Source organism: Corvus hawaiiensis, chromosome 4, assembly GCF_020740725.1.
Source record: "Corvus hawaiiensis isolate bCorHaw1 chromosome 4, bCorHaw1.pri.cur, whole genome shotgun sequence".
In the NCBI taxonomy this organism is placed as follows: domain Eukaryota; kingdom Metazoa; phylum Chordata; class Aves; order Passeriformes; family Corvidae; genus Corvus; species Corvus hawaiiensis.
Window position 1 is genome coordinate 168,617 of NC_063216.1, and position 20,837 is coordinate 189,453.

The 20,837-nt window shown below is 44.8% G+C and overlaps 1 protein-coding gene across 6 annotated transcripts in view; it reads right to left on the reverse strand.

Annotated features, from left to right (window-relative positions):
- Positions 1 to 20,837, reverse strand: part of WASHC1 (WASH complex subunit 1) — a 41,362-nt gene that overhangs the window by 3,320 nt on the left and 17,205 nt on the right. For all 6 annotated transcript variants that reach the window (XM_048299996.1, XM_048299994.1, XM_048299993.1 and 3 more), the window contains 4 exons: positions 7,029 to 7,140; positions 6,172 to 6,318; positions 1,512 to 1,648; positions 453 to 588 (listed from right to left, as the gene is read on the reverse strand). In XM_048299996.1, the coding sequence (XP_048155953.1) occupies positions 453 to 588; positions 1,512 to 1,648; positions 6,172 to 6,318; positions 7,029 to 7,140 (532 nt within the window). The remainder of the gene's footprint in view (positions 1 to 452; positions 589 to 1,511; positions 1,649 to 6,171; positions 6,319 to 7,028; positions 7,141 to 20,837) is intronic.

Sequence of the window (20,837 nt, forward strand, 5' to 3'; positions counted from 1 at the left end):
CCTTCTGTTTGCACCAGCAGGCACCCCTTCCCAGCAGGAATGATGGGGATCACACTTCACCCCAGGGACCTTCTGGCAGTGGCACCTCACACTCAGACTCCTCATGAGGCTCAGGAGTTGGCACAACAGAGCTGATCAAGTGATGGATCCTCCAAACTCCCCTACAGCCCTAAGGTCAAGCAGCAAGGTGAGTAAATATCCCATTACTCTCCTTTCACCACTCAACAAAGGCTTGAGCAGAGAGAAACACCTGCCAAGTTTGAGGCTTTTGTCTCACCCATCAAGCTCACACCAGGACCTCAAGCACAAAACCAGGCACGATCCTTTTGATAATTGAGGTACTCTGCAGCCCCGTAAGGGGCTATTCTCCTACCTGCTCACCGTCCTATTGAAGCCCTCTCTTTTCAGAGAGCTGAGCACAACCCTCTGAAGTGTAAGCAGCTGCATCTCACCTGTCGGTCCAGCTGTCCCCTTTTGGTGATGGAGAGAGGTGCATCAAAGAGCTTCTCTTCTGTCTCTGTTTCCAGAGCCACATGGGTCTTGGTCACTGCTCCAGCCAGAGGATCCAGGAACACATACTTCTTGTACCTAAAGGCAGAGAACAAGTATTTTAGTGATGCTGCCTTGAGATCCAAGGCCAGAAGAAACAGTGTACACAAGAAGGCCTTGGAGGCAGAGACCTGACTTATAAAGATCAACATGTTGGGCCTTCCAGGTTCCTTCTTTTAGGTCCATTTTACCACCTTTCCCCTCTGCAACCAGGAGGTAACCAGCTCCCCACCCTGCCAGTGCAGCCTCCAGACTCATTCTAAAGCAAAGCCCCACTGCAGTGGAACCATGACCAAGCTCTCCTCTTTCCACCACCAGGCCTGAAACCATCCTACAGCCCACAGCAGGACACGGGTGACTTGACACTCAAGATCCAGGATGACAGACAAAAAGGAGAAATGATCCATGGCTCAGGAGCAGAAAGAGACGGTCCAGCAGCTGAAAGCTCAAGGGCTTAAAGTAACTCTTCAATAAGAGCAGAATGAAGAACCATGAGGCAAAGCCCAGTGGGAAAGGAAACTGCAATGAGGGAGGTGGTGGAGACATTAAAGCAGCAAAACCAGTAAAGTAATGCTGTGAGGAATTGTCAGGAGAAGAAGCAGTACCTAGGTTGGCACAGAGGCCAAAGAACGGCAGGAGTGACACCACATCTCAAGGCTGCAGAGAAATTACAGAGGAACAATAGGAAGAGCTAAGCAAAAGGAAGTGCAAAACTGGGTTGAATGCAGGTGAGTAGAGGATCAGGTGTGGACAAAATAACTGCTTCCACCCAAGGGAAAGAGCAGGGAAAGCAAGGTTCCCAGCTGGAAGGCAGCGGAGAGGTACCAAACCCTGTCCCATCAGGAGCCTGATAAGTAACATCCCCAGGAAAGCGAGCAGTTACTGCTACCCCTGGGGAAGGGAAAGCTCTGCTGAGGACAAGCAGGGGCAGGTGAGCAGCGCAGCACTGCTCCAGCTCTCACAGGTTCTCGGTGGTATTGAAGAGTAGCAGGGAGCTGAGGGAGCTGATGTTCCTGGGAAGGCTGCCAAGGCCTTCTTCTGCTTCATCCTCCTGGTGAATTTTGGTGCTCACGCACACAGGGAAATACTTGAGCTTTTCCTGCAAGAAGACAGATAAAAGGTGGTAAGACACTAGAACTACAGTTGCTGAGGCAGCTCTCCCCAGCAACCACAACCCACACTGCTGGATGCACTGTATGGTCTGGGAACCCTACTGCTCCCTCTCTACTTCTCCTTGAGCTAGGAAGCATGTGGAGAACATTGCAACCCCACACTCGTGAGAAATCTCAGCAGTTCAGACTCCTGGCAAGTGCTTTTGGTGCCGTGGATGGGTCATGTTGAACAGGGGTTACTGTGGCAAGGATCCACCAGAATAAAACCACCACTCCAGCTCTGAAGTCAGAGGCAGGGATCAAGCACCACAGCCTAAAAGGTTTTTGTTACAGTGTCTCCAATTACAACACATTTTCATGCAGGCGGAGTTCCCCACACATCTCTATTACCTCCCCTCCATTGCCTTCACTTGATGTTTTAAGAGCTGTGATCCCAGTGGTGGGGTATGCAGGGAAGGCAAAGGAGAAAGAGGTTAGGAAAGAACAGAGTGCCTGCACTAGGCAAGAGATCAGGCAGAAAGGAGTGCGCAGGGTGGAGCGTGTGCCAGATGGTTTTGCAAAGCCTGAGGGATTTGCAGGAGTTTTCAACTCTAATGAACTGAAATCTTCTCTCTCTCGGTTCTAGAACTTCATGTGTAATATACAGAGCTCCCTTTCAAAAAGGACTTATTACATCTGAACTGCCTGACTTTTACAGAGCACAGGAATTGCCATCCCTCATCAGACCAGTGTTTCAGCTGGCGTGACAGTGCCCACTGCCACATGCTCTGGGATATGAAGCTCAATGCCCACAGCACTCTGCTCTAGAAGGATGAAAGGCATTAGTTCCTGAACAGAGACAGTTTGGGATGAACAAACCTCTGCCTCAGGCCCCTCTGTAGACCCCTCCTCAGCCCCTTCACAACTCTTTACTATTCTTTCTTCACAACTAGGGCAAGTAGCAGCTACAAGGCAGGAAGTGTTCATACCAGGAGAAACCCAGAGCATTTTGTCAGGTTAAATAAGTGGCCACACCTGTGGTTTTCTTCTGCCACCAGAAAATGACCATTCCAAATACTGTCCACAGCTTCCCACTGCCTCACTACTTCCAGCATCCCTGCACCACCCCATTCTCTGAGTCCCTCTTCCCTCCTTGTATTTGTATGGGGGAAATGGAGACCACTGGTGGTTCAGTTTTAAGACCACATCTCAGTGACACAAGCAGTTCCTGTTGATTGAAATTTCAGTCTTGAATCTGGTAGCCAGAAATCCAAGGAAATGGCTTAGTCACAGCTCAGTTAATCCACTAAGAGTTTATATAATGCTCTGAGACTAAAAAATGCTATAAGAAAGGACCTGGAAGGTTTTGATTTAATTCAGGTTCCAACTTGTGAAAAATACACTGAAATTAACACCTTCTATTTTTTTATAGAAGCAAATAGGCAAAAAGATATAAATTGTTATTTAGAGATTGTAGAAGCAGAGACTCAAAAATAAAAGTTCTTTTGATCATTAATATTCATTTCCCAATGTTTAATTTTTTTAGGCAGGAGGGAGTATTGGCTTTTTTTGCTAGAACTGTTCAGACACACTTAGCCCTCAAGTCATATATATATATTTTTAATTGTCTCTTTGTAGATTTCAGTTAGCACTGGAAGATTGTGCATCACTTTAAGGGTGTAGTGAGAAAGCAACCATTACCTACACTTACTTACAAGCCTCATCTAAGGCAGTTATAAAAGCACTAAGCATGAGTATTCTGAAACATGAAATATAATCCTTTAAATTTAAATGCCATCAAAGTGCTAATCTTATTTGAATATCTAGATCTGTTCTGAAATTTGGAACAACTACATGCTGTCAAAAATACCCTGCAACTGTGAATTCCAGAAGTTAAGGTGCCGTTTAAAAATTAGTTTTCGTATAGGAACATTAGGTTCTTATGCCAAAGTTTGGCAACCTTGACATACTGAAGTCATGGGGGGGGGGGGTGTGCTTGAATGCTCAAACACCCCAGCCTGGGGTCTGGCACCTGGCAGGATCACACCCCCAAGGACACTGCATTTTCAGGTGGTTTTCTTCCTAAGAACCTACAGTTAAAAATATATAAAGTCATTCTGGTTCTTCAGTTTAATTAAACACACACTATTACAAAGGGAATTGGTGTGATGCACCAGAAATCCCACTCCCCCCACACCAAAGGAGTGCTGAGGCCAGCTGGGAAAGCACTTCAAGATGAGCAAGTGACAAAAACCTGCTTTAGCCTCCACATGCCTATGGTGGGCTCTGGGAGAGGCAGAATTCACAAGGACATGCCAAGCCTAGCAAGGTTACTCCAGCAGTGGATGGTGTCTTTTGCTTGGACTTCTTCCAAAGCCCGGGCAGACCATGTCTCCCACCCTGTTTTCCAGTCTCCTGAGTGGCATGTGCAGCACCCAGACACAGCTCCCACTACAAAAGCAGTACCCAGCGCCTGGGAAGCCCCACAGGGCTGCAGCCAGCTCCCTGCTGAGCCCTGCCTTGCTGCCACCACTGCAGTGTGCAAAGCAACTGGCTTTCCAGTCTTACCACAAGCACTATGTTTCTTACCCTTACCAACCTAAACAGCATCCTCTAAACAGCTGAGTTTTCACTTGCTTGGGGTGGAGGGGGCAAGAAGAAATTCCAAGGGGAAAGCATTTTAAAATAAACTGCAGAACAACAGACATTTCCAACTCAGCTGCTTATCCCCCAGAGCAAAAACCCTAAAGGCTGAGCACGGGCTGCCACCACTTCCCCTCAAACTGACCTGAGCAGAGTTTGCTCTCCTGATGAGGTGGTGTGTGCACGTGTGCAAGTGCAGTTTAGTAAAGGCCATTGCAACTGCTCCCAGCAAAGAGGCTCTCGTTAGAAGTGAAAACAGGCAGTGAGTCTCTGATGAAAGCCCTGAATAATTGAGGAGGGCATAAATGCAAACATTAGACTTCTCCCTGTCACGTTTCATTACTGCAAGGCACATCAGGCTCTGGCTCAGCTATGGCCGAGAAGGGCCTGTCCCCCTGGAAAGTGGTTGGAGCTTGGCCACACTGAGCCCCACTCAGCACATCAGTCCCTCCATCCTTCACCAGCTGACAGCAGCATCCCCCCACCCCTCAGAGGAGCTGCAGGAGCTCATGTGTGTGATCTTGGCAAGAGTGACAACTGCTGCATGAGGCAGACTCAGCAAAGCCAGAGAAAGACCAACAGTCCCAAAGGAGGATCAAAAGATGGGTTGCAAGAGGGGAGCAAACATCCCCCAGGGCCTGAAACAAAGTCCCTGTGATGATGGCAGCTTTAGTCACAAAGGGCAGAACATGGCAGTGGTAGAGAGACTGACTGGGACTGGAAGAGGTGGCATCCCAGGCAGACGGCTGTGGGGAATGGCATGCGGTGCTTACTGGAGCCAGCAGGCCAGTTGAACAGGCACACCATTTGTTCTTTGTGGGACACTCCTTTTTAACAGCTGATGTTCTTCTCAATCCCTTCCCTGTGCAAGGGGCTGTACTTAGGCACCAGCCCTTCAGGGGGGAACCCATCTCCCTGTTCACTCCCTGCCTGCCTGTGCTCCCCCCACACTCCAGTGCAATGGGGCCACCAGCCAGACAGCAGCACTTGCTGGCCTCCCTGCCAGACACCAGCAGGTCCCATGAAGCTCTGCCTGTGCTATTGGCAGGACTGGAAGGAAGCAGGAACCCTGCTCAAGTTTGCCAGCTGTCCATTGGGCCAGCAATCCTGCTTCCTTGGCCTGGTTGAAATATTCATAACTACCTCGCTGTGTGAGGTCTCAACTCCATTAACACTCAGGAAAATTTAGCATGATAAATTATTCAGTGGCAGCTTTATTTTTGGCCAAGTCACACAAGGATGAAGAAGGAAGTCTCTTTAGGAGAAAGGAAAGCAGGGAAGTTGTCAAGTTGATCCTTAACCTGCTAGGAACAGCACATCTGCTACTCCTGACACGCACATACACTGCAACTTTTAAACTTCAAGCATGGCAACTCTTCCTCCTCTCCTTCCAACCCAGGGACAATGCCTAAGTGCAATGATTTCCTGAGGCAGAAAAATGCTCTAATGAAAGACTCCTTTTTCTCCTGACACACTCACAAGGCTTCTTACCTTTCCCCTCTCACCAGAACTTACATCAGAGCCTTCAGAAACTATTTCTGAAACAACTATGAGCCTGATCCCAGCTGCCTCACTATGCACAGCCAAGCCTTAAGATCAGGCAGCATCACCCACCAACACTGCTGCAGGAAACAGAAGCATTTCAGGAAATGGAACTGCTCCAGAGACCTGGCAGTTGACAGCCACCTAGACAAGCTCTTGTACTGACATGGCCCTCTCCAACTGGCATCTCCACAAGCTCCCCAGCCTGACCTCACACCCTCCCCACTGACAGACCAAAGGAAAATATATTCTACTCCCAGCCTATGTCCCAAAGCCCTGGCCCACTTTGTCAAAGAGATTACCAGCCTCTTTGCTTGTCCTTCCCAAGGTCTGTTCTCCGCCTTACCTGCAAAGCTCTTTCATCCAGCATTCGGTGTTTGCTCTGAATCTTGTGTCTTGGCCATTTCTGTTTAGCTGGGTCTTCTGCACCAGCAAAAATTGAACTGTACTCCTGCAGCCGTTCAGGGGCTGGGTACTTGGCACTGGAAAATACCTATGGAGAAACAAGGAGGGACTGAAAAATCCCAACAACTAGGCAATCCTACAATACAGAAACACATGGAGTGGAGTAAACATGCAATCTGTGCTGCCAGTGGGAATGGACAGCCTTGGAGTCAACAGGCTCCTAAGGGCTATGTGCACAGACCCAAACACGCATGGGCTGCCACTTCTGAATCTGGAACTGCCAGAGCTTTTCTTTCTCTCTCTCCAAAAGTACTAGGAGATGACTGGCAAAAAGGCTTCCACTGGCAGGAAAGGAGTTGGAAAGGCTATAAAATGGAGCAAGAATGGGGAAAGAAGGATTTTCACCAGTTTTACACGGCTCTATGGGATTAAGATACACTAAGGGGAGTCTCTCTAACAGCAGCTTTCATTCAAATAATCAAAGTGTCTATGAGCCTGAAGTGTGAGACCGTTAGGCTTAGCTCAGCACAGGCCTTCTCTCTTTCTCAGGAAGCAGCTGGGACAGAAGCCTATAAAGGCTACATAAAGCCTGGAGCTGTGTGGCTCATGGGTCTAAAATTCATCAGTTAGCCAAGTTAGGAACGGGATTCTCATCACAATCCTGCCCAGCAGCAAGTCATGGAGAGGTGAGTGGGCAGCAGCTGCAGCAGCTGAGCACATTTTCTTCTCCAGAGCTTACATCAGGAGTAAAGAAAGAAGAAAGAAAAGAGGCCATGCAGCCTTCATTGAAGTCACTACCTTAATAGCCTTCTTGCTGCCCTTTATCTTCTCAATCTTCACCTGGGCGAGTGTGACTCTCTCCCCAATTGCCTGGAGCTGTGCCCGGCTGGCCTCCACCCGCTGAGAGATTCTAGGAGGCAAGAACATTTCTTAAGCTGAAGAATCCAGAACAAGTTGGGGGTTTTTTGCAACAGCCAATGCCCAGCCCCTCAGAGAAGGATGTGGATCTCAGGGGATTGGGTTGTTTCACAGAGCAAAACAGTGCTGGCTGAGACATGCTTGTATCCATCCTATTGAGAGCTTTAGGTACTCCAGCATAAAGTAGGATTAGTCCATGACTCACAGCATGATGTTCCTGTGGCTGTTTGAGGCACAGAAAGATAGAGAACTGGCAACAGAAACAGTGTTGATAACACAGGGATGTTTTGGTTATTGCTGAGCAGAGCTTAGACAGAGTCAAGGCCTTTTCTGCCTCTCACCCCACCACAAGGAGTTGGGAGGGGACACAGCCAGGACACCTGATCCCAACTGACCCAAGGGATATTCCAGACCATATGACATCATGCTTAGCATACAAACTAGGGAGAGTGTTGGCTGGGGTCCACTGCTCGGGGACTGGAGAGGCTTCATCTGGTTGGTGGTGAGCAATTGTTTTTACTTGCATCACTTGTCTTTCTTGCGTTTTATTTCTCTTTTCTGTTATTTTCATTTACATTACATGATTGTTTTATTTTATTTCAATTATTTAACCGTTCTTATCTCAATCCATGAATTTTCTCACTTTTACCCTTCCAGTTCTCCTCCCCCCCACCCTGCAGGGAGTAGGGTGAGCAAGGGGCTGTGTGGTGCTTGGTTGCCAGCTGGGGATAAACTATGCCAAGAGATCAGATTCAGAATGCTTTGGGACTGAGGTGAAAAGCACTCCGTGGCAGCAGGGGAGAGCAGTCAGTGGTTAAGTAGCTCTGCATTCACACTGTCGACATATTCCTTTCCCACCTGGCAGCCAGGGACACAACTGAAACTGCCTCCATGCTGTGCACAGGGGCTGCCGTGCTGCTGGAACTGTCTCACAGGTCCAACCAGAGCTTAGGAGGGATGCTGGGAGCAGGCATCAGCTACAGGTAACGACGGGGTCACCTTCTCAGGAGAGCCCTCCTTCCCCATGCATAACCGGCAGGTTCTCCCCAGCTTCAAGGTCAAAAGCTGAAAAGTCTTCTGAATTTTCACCCCTCCAGTGAAGCCAGGGAAGAATATTTTTATAGCTACATAACCCATTAGGAGAGAGAGCACCCCACTTCAGCACTGTTTTGTAGCAATGAGTTCCATCAGACCATTCTGTGCCTGTAAAAATCAATCTCAAGTACTGTCTTTAAGTTTCACCAGGAGTCTCTCTTTGCTTTTGAGGAGAGAGCTCTCATGCTCTTTTTCTGCTCTGTCTGTCTAATTCCCTTCAGTAACAAATTTGAGATCAGCAGTGATCCATGATTCCCAATTTCAAACTGTACCAAATCCATCTTTTCCTGTATTTTCACTTTGGGCAGCACAATCCCTATTATGGTATAGAAATATAAAGCCCCCCCTCAATGTAGGTAGTGAAAAACAGTAAGTACAAGCAGCCTATTCTCCTTGTACCATTCTGAAAAAAACCACCCCACTTTCTCTAAACAGCGTCAAGTATTTCTGTTTGTTTACAGCCATGCTCTCCTCTTCCTCGAGGCATGAAAAATCCTTCCTGATGCATATGCCATGATAGCACACAGCCTGTTTCTACCTTATTCTGTTTGGAGTGGGAGATGAGCAAAATTGAACCTCATGAGATTCTCCCTCTCAGAATTATTCTCCATTTCCCCATCCTTTTATTTTAAACACAGTCTAACAGCTTGTATTTTGTACCAACACTGAGTACAAATCTGTTCATGATTTCCTTCCCACACCCTCCTTCTGCCTCAGTGGAGTAAGTCCACATCACTTACACACTTGATAAGTTCTCAGAGTAGTTTCTGTTGTTCCTTTCAGTGCGCATTCCCTGGCACCTGTCTGCAGCAAATTCCATGTGTCATAGGGCTGTCCCATTGCCTTGTTTTGTTCAAGTGTGAGATGCCTCTGAAGGACCTAAATCTTCCCTAACTGCTCTCACCAGCAAATTTTCCCACCTCACAGTTCACCTCTTTTCTAGAAGTTTCATAATTGTATTGATTGACACTATTTCCAGTACTGCTCCTAGGGGCATCTGACTATTTTTATTTCCCTTCAAAGCTGAAAAAACCTAGCTATTTATTTCTGCTTTGCTGCTCTCCCTCAAATCAATGATGCAATTTTCTTTCTCACCTGTGAGTAGACCTCTCTCCTAGAAGAACTTCACAAAGCTTTCCTGAAGCTCCAAATAAAAGCAAGGTATCAACTGCCTTTTAGCCAGTACCCTGCTGACTTCCAGACACAGTTTTCAGGATCTGACAAGGCACATATTTCTCTCCCAGAAGGAAGTGCTAAGCAAATAGTTATGCAAGCTCAGGCCTAGAAACCAGTAAGTGTTCTCCTCCCTTTCACTCCATGAATGTGAGTGGGTCCAGTGAGGCAGTCAAACACTTCCCTCATTCCCCTTCCTGCCCCACATTACGCCCAGTGCTTCACCAGGTACCAATCTCTTCCTCTCTCTTCCCTCACTCAAAGAAAAAGAAAAAAAAAAGGCAGAAGACATCCATCCCCACTGCCCACCAAATATAATCAGTAACAGGAGACAGTACCAGGCAGACAGCCCACTCCCAGCACAAGCTGGGGAAGCTGTCCAGTGCCAGCTCAGGTGTTTCAAACCATGACAGATCTTCTCTGAGGCACTATACTTTCTCCTGTGATCTCGTGCTCTAGGATTTGACAGCCCAAATCCCATTGACCTTAGGAGATCTGCCAAAAACCTTCACCTGAGGTGGTACAGTGGAGGCCCACAACACAGAAGGAATACATATCAGTCTATAGAATTAATTTATTTGTTGCTGAACAAGATAACTTTGAGGAAAAAAAAAAAAAGAAACCGCCTCAATCCAATTAATCCAAATTCTATCACATGTACAAGCTCCCAGAAGTGCATGACTGTTATGCACGAACAGTTCAAGATACAGCTGTATGTGTTAGTTAGAAGAGACAAATACCATATTCTTACTGGAAAAATACACGGAGAAAACCCTCTCACATTTGATCAACTATTTCTACTGCTGTGGAAACTGAACTTACTCAGAGGACACAACCAGTTTTTGTAAAGAAAGGAAACAGGAAGGAAGGGATGGAGGGATGTGGCCAAGGATTGCAGGGGCAGTGCTGGCAAGGTGGCACTCAGACCTTAACCTCCACTTAAGGGAGAACAAGGACAATCAGGACAAGAGAGGTAAGTGTTAACAAAATGGCCCAATACTGCCTCTCAGAACCCATTGCACAAGCAGCCAAAACCATCATGAGCATCTGAACCTACCCCATGCCTACTTTCTTAGTCATTACTGTGTTATTTTGCTCTCAGTGCTCTTTTCTGCCTGATACACGCCTTTAGTTAAATTCAATGTGACTTTGGAGTTGCAAAGGAGCAGGAGGCTACATCGACAGCCCCTCCCTTTCAGCAGTAATGTGCTTCATCCAGGACAAGTGAAAGGGGGGTCCGTAGAAAAAGGAGAATACATCACCTACCTTCAAATGCTGGGCACTGAGCCAAATCAACCTTCCCCTCCCAGTGCTTTTCTTTGAGGAAGCAATACACGTGGCAGATTAAATCTATCTAGTGGATTATCTCTTAATCCATACAGACTTTCATTTTTTGATCTAAGCAGATATTAAAGCCAATCTTTCAGCTGCTTTGATTCAAGCTTTCACTTTCTCTTGTCCCTCTGAAATATTTTTGCCCTCAACCCCTCTGCACTTCACCCCCAACTTAGATCTTGTTTCTCCTTTGTTCTAAAGCCCTCATCCTGCTGCCTTAAGCTACTCTCCATTTTACAGGCAATTTTCTCCAACACCCACAGCAAGTTCCAGGAATACTTCCTCCCAGTTCTTGGGAGCCCTTCAGGGCCTCTCTTGCTGGCCCCCTATCCTCTGCCCCATCTGCAACCACAGAGCAGATCACTGCCTCTGATTCCCTTATAACTCCTCTGATAAATCTCACATTCAGGTGTCTACTGAAAGACCTCTACTGTATCTGTGTCTATTCATGGTGGGAAAATCACTGTTTCCTTACTCCCACAGGAAAAAGATTTGAGGCATTAGGAATCTGGCATCCAGGACACTAGATACTGCCTGACAGTACTGTCAGAAGTGGCAATAATGCTACATTTGCATGTGAGTCTCCAAGCACTCCACAGTGCCAACCAAAAAAATTCTGATTTTTATCATCTGTACTTGCTAGGGATCAGACAGCATTGGAAAAAAAGTTTAAAATCAGGGAAGGTTTAAAGACAGGCTGGCAGATTCTCAGAAAGGTGGATGAGAAAGACAGAATTCAGCTGTAAGGAAGCATCACAGCAGCAGGAGACTCTTTGCTCCCTGTGTTGAACGTCCACGTCACCCGAAAGTGACAGGGATGACAAAACTTCTGAAGTAGGAGAGAGGATAGGCAAGCTGCACACTGAGGTGAACAAGAAAGGGTAGGCACAGAGGCTGGAGCAAACCTCTCTAGAATACCAAAGAATTTCAATTTTATGTCTGAAGTACAAAAGTAAGCAATCAACCAAGGAGAAAGAACATTACAGAGCAGAATGAGAAATGAAGTTGCACAGGAGGATAAGGCAGACGAAGTATTAAATTACTTTTTCCATAAATGAGGACTGAACACATCACAGCAAATCAGGCTTCTGGTCACCTCCCAGCCCAAGCTACAAGCCAGAAAGATAGCAGGGAGATGCTTGGCATTGCTGTTCTAAACTTCAGGGTACACATAGTAAATTTATTTTATAAAACCTTGGCTTCTTGCCTAAAAGTCAAGCTGCCTTTTTTTTCTGTGCTAAATGAAGTGTGCTTTTATTAAATTCCTCCCTTACTGCAGGAGGCATGAATAAGAAGTGATGGAGTTTATGGTTCTTGTATTTTATTTTATTCCCAGACTCTCCAAGCAGCTGATGCTGGAGCAGGGTAACAAGGGAACAAAACAGTGTCAAAAATGAACACTGCGAGAAGCCCACTCTCCACTCCCACACAGTGCTTCTGCCCCAGCAGCTGGCAACATCTCAGGATTAAGATGGGGAGAGCAAAGGAAAGTCTGCTAAGACATTTATGGTTTACAGTGATCCAGGGAAGCATTCAAAACTGGCTCACAAAGCCAATTCGCCTCAAAAGTTTGAAAGGCAAAAAGGAAAAATACATACTCTTATGAAGAGCCAAACATGTTCAACCACTCATAGAAAGATCAACTTGTTTGCTTTCTGCTCTTCTCTCTCCATATTTAAGCAGTTTTAGAAGTCTTACTTCTTGTCTGAGTAAGTGTAATCAGAAACTGTCATCATACACCATCTCTGACAGAAAGAAATCCCAAGTGAGGCTGTGTAATCAACGTTCCTTCCTCCATTAAGGGTTTGGATATTATACTAATTAATGTTTATCTCACTTTGATTGCTCCTCGAGCCTGATTTGCAGGTGTTTCAGTATGCGCATATTGCCGTGCTCCTGTGATGCCGAATGGCTTTGCAGATTGGAGAGTGATCCATGTTGCCAGGTTATCCTCAGCAGGATCTGGCATATATCACTTTCCACAGGTCATGTTCTGACACAAAACCATTTCATTTTGATTTTTAACCTCTCATTTCACAAGGCCCTCCTGCTACTGTGAATTAAGTTTATGTAAAACTGGAAACTTAGAATGTTGACCTATCATCACAGCACCCTCCTCCCCTTTCCTCTGCAGCTTGTTCTCCTCTCCAGAAAAGCAGCTTCTCTTTTTCTCTTAGTAGAAAAAGGTCACAAACAAGTTCCTCTTCCACCTTCCAAGCTCTTTACTTGCCTCCCACCACCAACTGATCTAAAAGCAGATGTGCTTTTGGTTATTTTAGAAGAAATATATACTAAGCAGAAAGTCTGTGTTTGCAAATAAAATACACCATTAGATCTTTAAACTGTACACGCTACTTTTGGTCAAACTACTTCTCCATTGACAGAGTTATTATACATATACAACACAGGTTCTACCATCACAGTGACAACTTTTGGGAAAGACGACTTTAAGAACTCCATTACTTCTTAAAGAACAAATGGATAAAATGGTTCTTTACCAGTACTGCTGGAGTTTCACAAGTGACCTTTTGAGTTCCTCCATTGGCAGTGGAATTGCTACCCAAAGCAGTAGCCACAGGAAGAGTCTTGAGATACTAGGCAGCTGATGACAGTCAGTATAGAATCACAGAATAGTGTGGGTTGGAAGGGACCCTTAAAGCCATCTAGTCCAATCCCCTGCAGTGAGCAGGCACATCTTCAGATGATCCAAGTTGGTCAGAGCCTTAGCCAACCTGACCCTGAATACTCAGAGCAATCTGTTCTGGTGTTTTACCAGCCTCATCACAGAACATGTCTACATTATATTTAGTCTGAATCTACCCTCTTAATTTAAAGCCAGTACTCCTTGTCCTATCACAACAGGCCCTGCTAAGAAGTTTGTCTTCATCTTTCTTATAAGCCTCTTTTAGGTACTGAAAGGCTGCAATGAAGTCTCCTCGGAGTCTTCTCCAGGCTAAACAACCCCAACTCTCTCAGCCTTTCCTCATAGGAGCGGTGGTGTAGTAACTGATACTAGTACTGTAACTAGTTGTAGTGGTTTGGTTCAAAATATCCATTACTTACTTATTTTCCTTCTGTGAGATAAGAATTAGGAGAAAGCAAAGCAGGCACAAACCTTAAAAGAATATAAAGAAGTTTATTAACACACCTAAAAGAAAGAAAAAAAAGTCCGACTAAACCTTCAGAACACTTCTCTTCCCCCCACCTTTCTCCCTTCTCCCACTGACAACGTAAAAAGACAACCCTTGAGATTTTTTTAGTCAGTTTACCACCTCTATAATAATCTCTTTTTTCAGTTCACTTAGGGAGAGGAGTCTCTCTTGCTCATGCTATGGAGACATCTCCACAAGAAACAGCTCTCTCATGGCTTCAATGTCACAGCAAGACAACCACCCGGGATGGTTCTCTGCTCACATGTGAAAATCCCTTCCCTCGACTTACAGCTTTCCCCACAACTGCTTTCAAGGGTCCAATCTTTAGCTAATGGGGTAGCATTTTAAGGATGAGCTGTTCAGAAGCAAAGGTTCTCTTCACCCATCTCTGGGAGCATCTTCATCTCTAGGAAGAGAGGTCTTCTTTTTCCCTGGGAGCAAGGGTCTTCATCACTGTCATCTCTCTCTGTTCAAGTTTCTCATCAAATCACAGCTACTTCAACATTTGCTCATTTCAGCACAAGTACTTTTGCTCACAATTGCAGTTTGAACGCTCCACCCCCCCATGCTTTCATGAAATTACAATGGGTACTCTGATGTATCATAGTCCATCACCATAGCCTTACAAAGGAATTTCAGCTTCTAGGTTTGAAGCATCTCCTCTTTCTCCTCCCTCAGGGCTTCAGCTCTTCCTTCTTCACTGACTTTGGTGTCTTTACGGTATTCTCTTCACATGCCTTCACCCTTCCTTTTTTTTTGACTTGGGAGAGGATTGATGTCTGCAGGCTTCATCTGTTCTGGAGAAATCTTACAGTACTAAAAGGGTTAATCTCACCCGGGCCTTGCAGCTGGAATTCGCTTATCGCTGTTGGTCACATGATCTTTGCCGGGCAGGGCAGCCTCAGATGAATTTTTGGCCGCACAAGGCGAGGGCCTGCACGGAGCAGGGCCGCGGGCTCCGGGGCGGCTGTCTCCCGGCCCGCACTGAGGGGGCTGCGCCGCGCGTCCAGCGAGCAGAAGCGGCTGAGATCTTCAGCCAAGCCGCGCCGCGGGCCCCCAGTTACCTGTCCGAAAGCAAGAGAGAGCTTTCCCGGGGTTTGTTCGTTCTTAAATGTGGATCACAGAGGCGTGTCAAGCTTCTTAAGTGGCTTTAAAAAGTTGCCAGTATTCACACTAGCCAGTTGATTGGTTCTGTTGGGTCTAGAGGAAACTGTAAGCAGGTCTTTGCAAAGAATCACTTCAGCGGCTGATGGAGCCCCTCCTTAACTAAAAACCCAAACTATGCTAAACCATGACACAGAAAAGTATTTTTACTAGAAAAGTTACTAATAAAGTATAGTAACTGGATTGTTATCTTTAGAGTCTCCACTCATCCTCGCAAAAATCTCGTAAGTATTTACCCACTGAAGATCAATCTTTTGTAGCAATAGCCTTAAGTGTTTTCAGTTTTGTTTATCTTCTTTTTTTTTAATCACTTGTTAAAGGAAGGCTAATCCTGTTTGGACAGAATTTTACAAGACTGTCAAAAGTAAGGTTTTTTTCCATGTTGTTTGAAGTAATAGATCTTATTTGGCAGATAGCTTGAGAAGGTGTTTTGGCGCCTTGTAACCTTAAATTAATCAACTGTGTGTACACAAACACTAGTTTCTCCTTCTCACATCAAAGCTCCATTCTCGGACTAGCCAAAGATCCTCCTGCCCGTCCCCATTGAAAAGAAAATGTGTATCACTACAGAGTCACAGGAAACACAAGCAGTGGAGAAACATCCAGGTGACCCTGTGGTGAACTGTATCAGGCGGCAGGGAGAGCTAACACCTTTAAAAGGTCTGAGATTCCTCTGGATCACTGAGGGTACTGTGTCTGATTCTACATAGACATTATTTCTGTTACACAGCTCACTCTTAATTGACATTACGCTCCAGTTTCCTACTAGCAGTAGTCACAGGAGACAGATCAGCCTCAACTGAAATGTCTGATCTGTGCCCTCTCCCAGGTGGGACTGCAAGAGAAATTCATAAGCCACCAGCCAGAAATGCTGTTTCTCCTGACCTTCACCTGAAGGTAGCAACAGCAGGAAACGAGTACTGACAAGTGGCCCTCCCAGCCCTTTTAGCCTGTGCCTCACTTGACCAAAAATACACCCCCATGATCATGTGGGAGGAGTGACCATTTGCAGAGCCTTCCTCTCCCCCAGCCAGGCAGTTAGGAAGTTACTCTTTATTCCTAGCTTTCCCCCATACCTTCCAAATGCTTTTAAATCAGTTTTCTTGACCAAGGTAAGGAGTACTCAGTCACACAAGTGTAGCAAAAAACAATTAAGTGATCATCCCTGCAGGTCCTGCCCTGATGTAAGGCTGAACATATCCGGAAAGCTGAGCTCCCACTCCTTTATTGGGATGGAGGTTTTTTACACCATGACAACACACAGCACAAACACTGCTCCTAGTCTGTTGATCTCACCAAAACAAGCCATTGTCATCAAGAATAAGAATACTGAGCAAAACATGCCTGCCTCCAGAGCAGAAAATGATTCCTGGTGATAGGAGTTCACACTCTCATCGTGCTCCAAGAAAAGTACTGCTTTTCTTTGCATTTAATCAAATATCCTTAGAACTTCATAGCTTTTCACCCAAAGATCTCAAAGCAATTTCCAAGTGTTAATTAAATCTCGGTTGCTTGTGAAACCAAGAGTGGAATAATTTGTCCCCTGGAACAAAGAAAACCTAGGGAAATTCACAGTATAGTCTCAGCAGATCCGATTTTCAGTCCATAATTCATTAACCTGAACAACTGTGCATTAATTCACAGGAATTAGCACATACCTTTCAGTAGTTGCCTAATTTTCCATTTTGCTGAGTTTAAGGCCACCTGTGCAAGTTCATCTGCCTTTTTCAGTGCCTTCCCATCACCAAATCCATCCCACTGCTGCTCTGCAGAAAAAACTACAGCCAGCAAGGACTGACACAAAACATTGACCATTCTCTCACCACCACCACTTCTTTCTTGGAATCCAAAATGTAGCCTTTACCCACACTTAGAACACATGTCTACAAGTAAAGGTTTTTGCATTGACTTGAAATTTTCTCCACTTCCAAGCAGCTGATGGCAATCACATGAAATTTTACTAGCAGATCACAAGTTGAACCCTACTTTTTAATAACACATATCTAAAAGCTATCATTTACAAGCTAGTGCTTACTCTATAAAAACTGCTGTCCTGCAAAATTGGACTTGAATATTCAGGAGAAGGAAAGCCTAACCAAGAAAAAGGACTTGCTACCATAAAATGTCTGTTTCAAAGACAACTACACTTCATCTCTTCTCAAAACGCTTACTTCCTTTCTGACTTGCATCACATAATAAGGATCTGCCTCTGTGGTCTTCCCTCACTGTGCTGACCTGCTGAAGTTGTAATCAGATACTTGGTAAATGACCAAACCAGCCTTTGAAGCATGACTTGGGGTGTCCAGGTCACTTTGTTTTGCACTCAGTACTATGTTTCTGGTTATCATGTTTGTTGCAGTGATCCCTGTACTTTTCAACAGCTTACATCTCAGTGAAATTTCTTCTATTTCCTTGCACTCACTTCTTTTGCTCAGCGATGATCCTGTTCAGCATCCTGTGAGGAGCAGCGTGGATTCCCAAGACTCATTCAAAATTTTGCTACAATTAAACAAGTCCAACCACTTAAGATACACTTTCTCAAAAACACTTACCAGCCCTTTGGCAGTTACAAACCCTCCTCACTAGCAGCTTTTTTTCCCTTTCTCACCCTTGCTTTCAGAGAGAACTTCTCTTAATGGATCCTCTGTTTCAAAACACGCCTTCTTCTCTTAAAGGAAAGATATCTTCACATATTTTTTGCAAATGGAGTTTTTTATTTCATAATACTTACTCTTCAGAAACAGAGGTTGTTTAGTGCTACTTCTTCATTTTCCTACAATCAATTGCAGTCGCTCAAATCTCAGAAGGCACCTCCTATGATATGCCCATCAACAAGCTAATTTGAGTGTGCTTCTTCAACAAATTAGAACAACTCTTTATGATACCTTATTCATCTAACACCTTTCCTGAGTGATTACAGCACTTTCTTACTTTCTTGAGGAATTTCTAGTTACTTTTCCCCTGAAAACTTTGGGCCACGAGCAGAGATGTTCCTAACAGCATCAAAAAGCAGATACCTCTCTGCTTGCACGGACAGCTGCTCTGTCATTTCAATGAAACAGTGTAAGGCATGTCAGTGATCAGACACCTTTAGAACTGGTCTAGACACATGATTTCATTTTTCCCATTGTCATTTTAGAAATTACCTTTCCCATGCACTAACTCACAAATAGTCATTGTTGGAAAGACTATCTTTACAGTAACACCAGAACAAATTCGTACAGTGTACCTTCTAAACTTCCTTCCCCACCCCAAAACTGCCAGACCTGTAAATTCATACACTTTAACAGCTTAACCACTTTCCCTGTGACATACACAGGAAAAGTTCTCATGATCAATGCTTTAACAGCAGCTAAACCCCTCATCCCAGATAAAAGTAAGCATGAAGTGTAATGAAGGGCATGATTTTGGCTGTGTGGTTGGTTGTTCCCCATCCCCTAAATTGCCCATGTGCTAGAAAAAAGAAAGAAAACCCTGCCAGGTGCTCAGTTGTGAGTTTCTCACCCTCCCTTCCTCAAAAGGAAAGAAAACCACATGGAGTCTGAGTTCATTCTGCAATTAACAAAATCCAGGATGTCACTTTCAAAAGTTTTGTTGAAGCAAAATCAAACTACCCAGTTACTGGGACAAAGCAACAGAGAGAACTGCACTGTGGAGACCATGAACTTCCTTGCTTCTTGGTACTGAGCTATTGGAATGTTATATATGTGTGTGTGTGTGTATACATATACATATATATATATATATATATATAGGACTGTTATATATATGTCATAGATAATCAGAAAAGCTATTCCTACTGCACTACCACAGAGCAGAAGTGCAACAGCTTTACCTCCTCTTCTAAAAGGAATTTCTTGTTATGCCTCTTAGGCATCAAGCATGTTTTCAGATTCAGCTTTGCTGGTTGATCTAAAACAAGAGTCCTAGAAGTATATTAAAATGCAAATACTTGGTTTTATAATGCACATTAATCCAGAATAAGGATCATATTCTTAGATAAATTAAGAAAGGAATCCAATTCCCCATGCTGTGCCAGGGAAAGGAGGGGATAAAATTATTAATGGCACAGCATGGTGAATTCCTTCAATAAAATGTATGTCTGGAGGATTTAGAGAAGGGGATGAAAGTTTCTGGAGCCTGGGATAAAAAATTTGGATGGCAGAGTGTGTTAAAGAGAAGCCCCAGGTGGGTAATTTAGGTTTTGGAGGATTTAGATGGAATAAAACCAGAAACTCCTTCCTTAGCATCTACAAATGAGTCTACTGTCTCCAAAAGCACTGCTCTGACTCAACTGTCAGTTGCATTTATATCTAAACCCTTATAACCTTCCCCATTTGCAAAACCCAGCAACAGCACCACAGCAAGTCAGAAAGAAGCACCATGGAAAGGGAATTTAATCCACCAGTCAAGTGTGAAGAACAGACCTTTGGCGCTGGTGCTCCTCCCCCAACTCTCCCCTCGGTGTGCACACTTCCCACTTCCATAGGAGACAGCCTGTAATACACATTTCAAGCCACTCAGTGTTATTTTCTAGACAGTTTTCTCCATGCTGAATCCCTAATGGAAGTCACGCCTGTAAAACAAAATGATTTGTTTGAATCTCTCCCTCCAGGGCTGACTGAGTACACAAAAGTCATCCACGGGAACAGAAAATTACTCCAACACGTGTGAGTCTCCAGTGTCTGAAGCTGGTTGGGAAGGTAGAGCTATCACTTAGTGTAATAAAAGAATAACATGGCAGTTGTGTCACAAATAGTGGGAGAATCTGACAATATTGCCAAAACTGTGGGCTAAGAAATAAGGGAACACTTCTGCTGTGAGGCACACACTGATCTGTTGTTATGATCTGCCTCTCCTTGCCTATTTCCAGAGAGCCACAGCCACCTGTGCTCAGGGACCACGGGGCAAAGGAACAACTCTCTGGATGGGGAAGTTCATAAGATCTTTGCCAAAACCCTTTTAATTAACAGAGACTTATTGCTGGACAAAATTAACTCACAGGAACCTGAAGGCTGCTATTCAATATTGAATTTTCTCCAACAAGGAACAGAGCACAAACAAGAGACTTCCCCCTCAGGGTTAAAAAAAAGCACAAGCTAAAATAAATCAACAGTTAATATGCACTGAAATTACCTTAGTTTCTCCTTACTGTTTGCCTTTCCTACTACACATGCCGTCTGTTTTGATCAAACTGTTTCATATTTCCACAAGATATTCCACTACCACTGTAAGAGTAGAAAGAACCTTCTCAAGAGCTCCTTAAAGTCTGAAATTGTTGTGTGCCTCCTTTTACTTAGCAGCTTTGAGACCAACTCCAGGAGTAGGAGAATACATCTCCTGCAATTTTGCACAGATCAGATCAGGTCCCAGAAGATCTTAAGCCTAAGGATTTTGGCAGCATCCAGAAAGAGCTGCAACCTAGTCTCTTGCAGAACAGTCACTCCCCCTTTGCCTCTTCTTAAGGGTGTAGGATGCCTGTTAGTGCCAGCTGCCCCCAGCCTTCCAAGCATGCTGATCACAACCTCGAGTCACCTCCTGAAGTCTTCTTCCTACAGTCTGGGAACCTCTGAAGCTTGTCTTGGTTTGAAAGACAGGTGTCTCTTAAGGAAGGCAGGAGCCTCCCTTGGAATGGAAAATGTAATCCCCTTCCCTCCGAATTATTATAATTTTGAAATTAAGGGGCTTTCAGGCAATTTTATGAGAAACAGGAATAACAGTTCTTTACTAGTGTGTATAACAAGGCAATACTATGGAAACACTGGCCTAA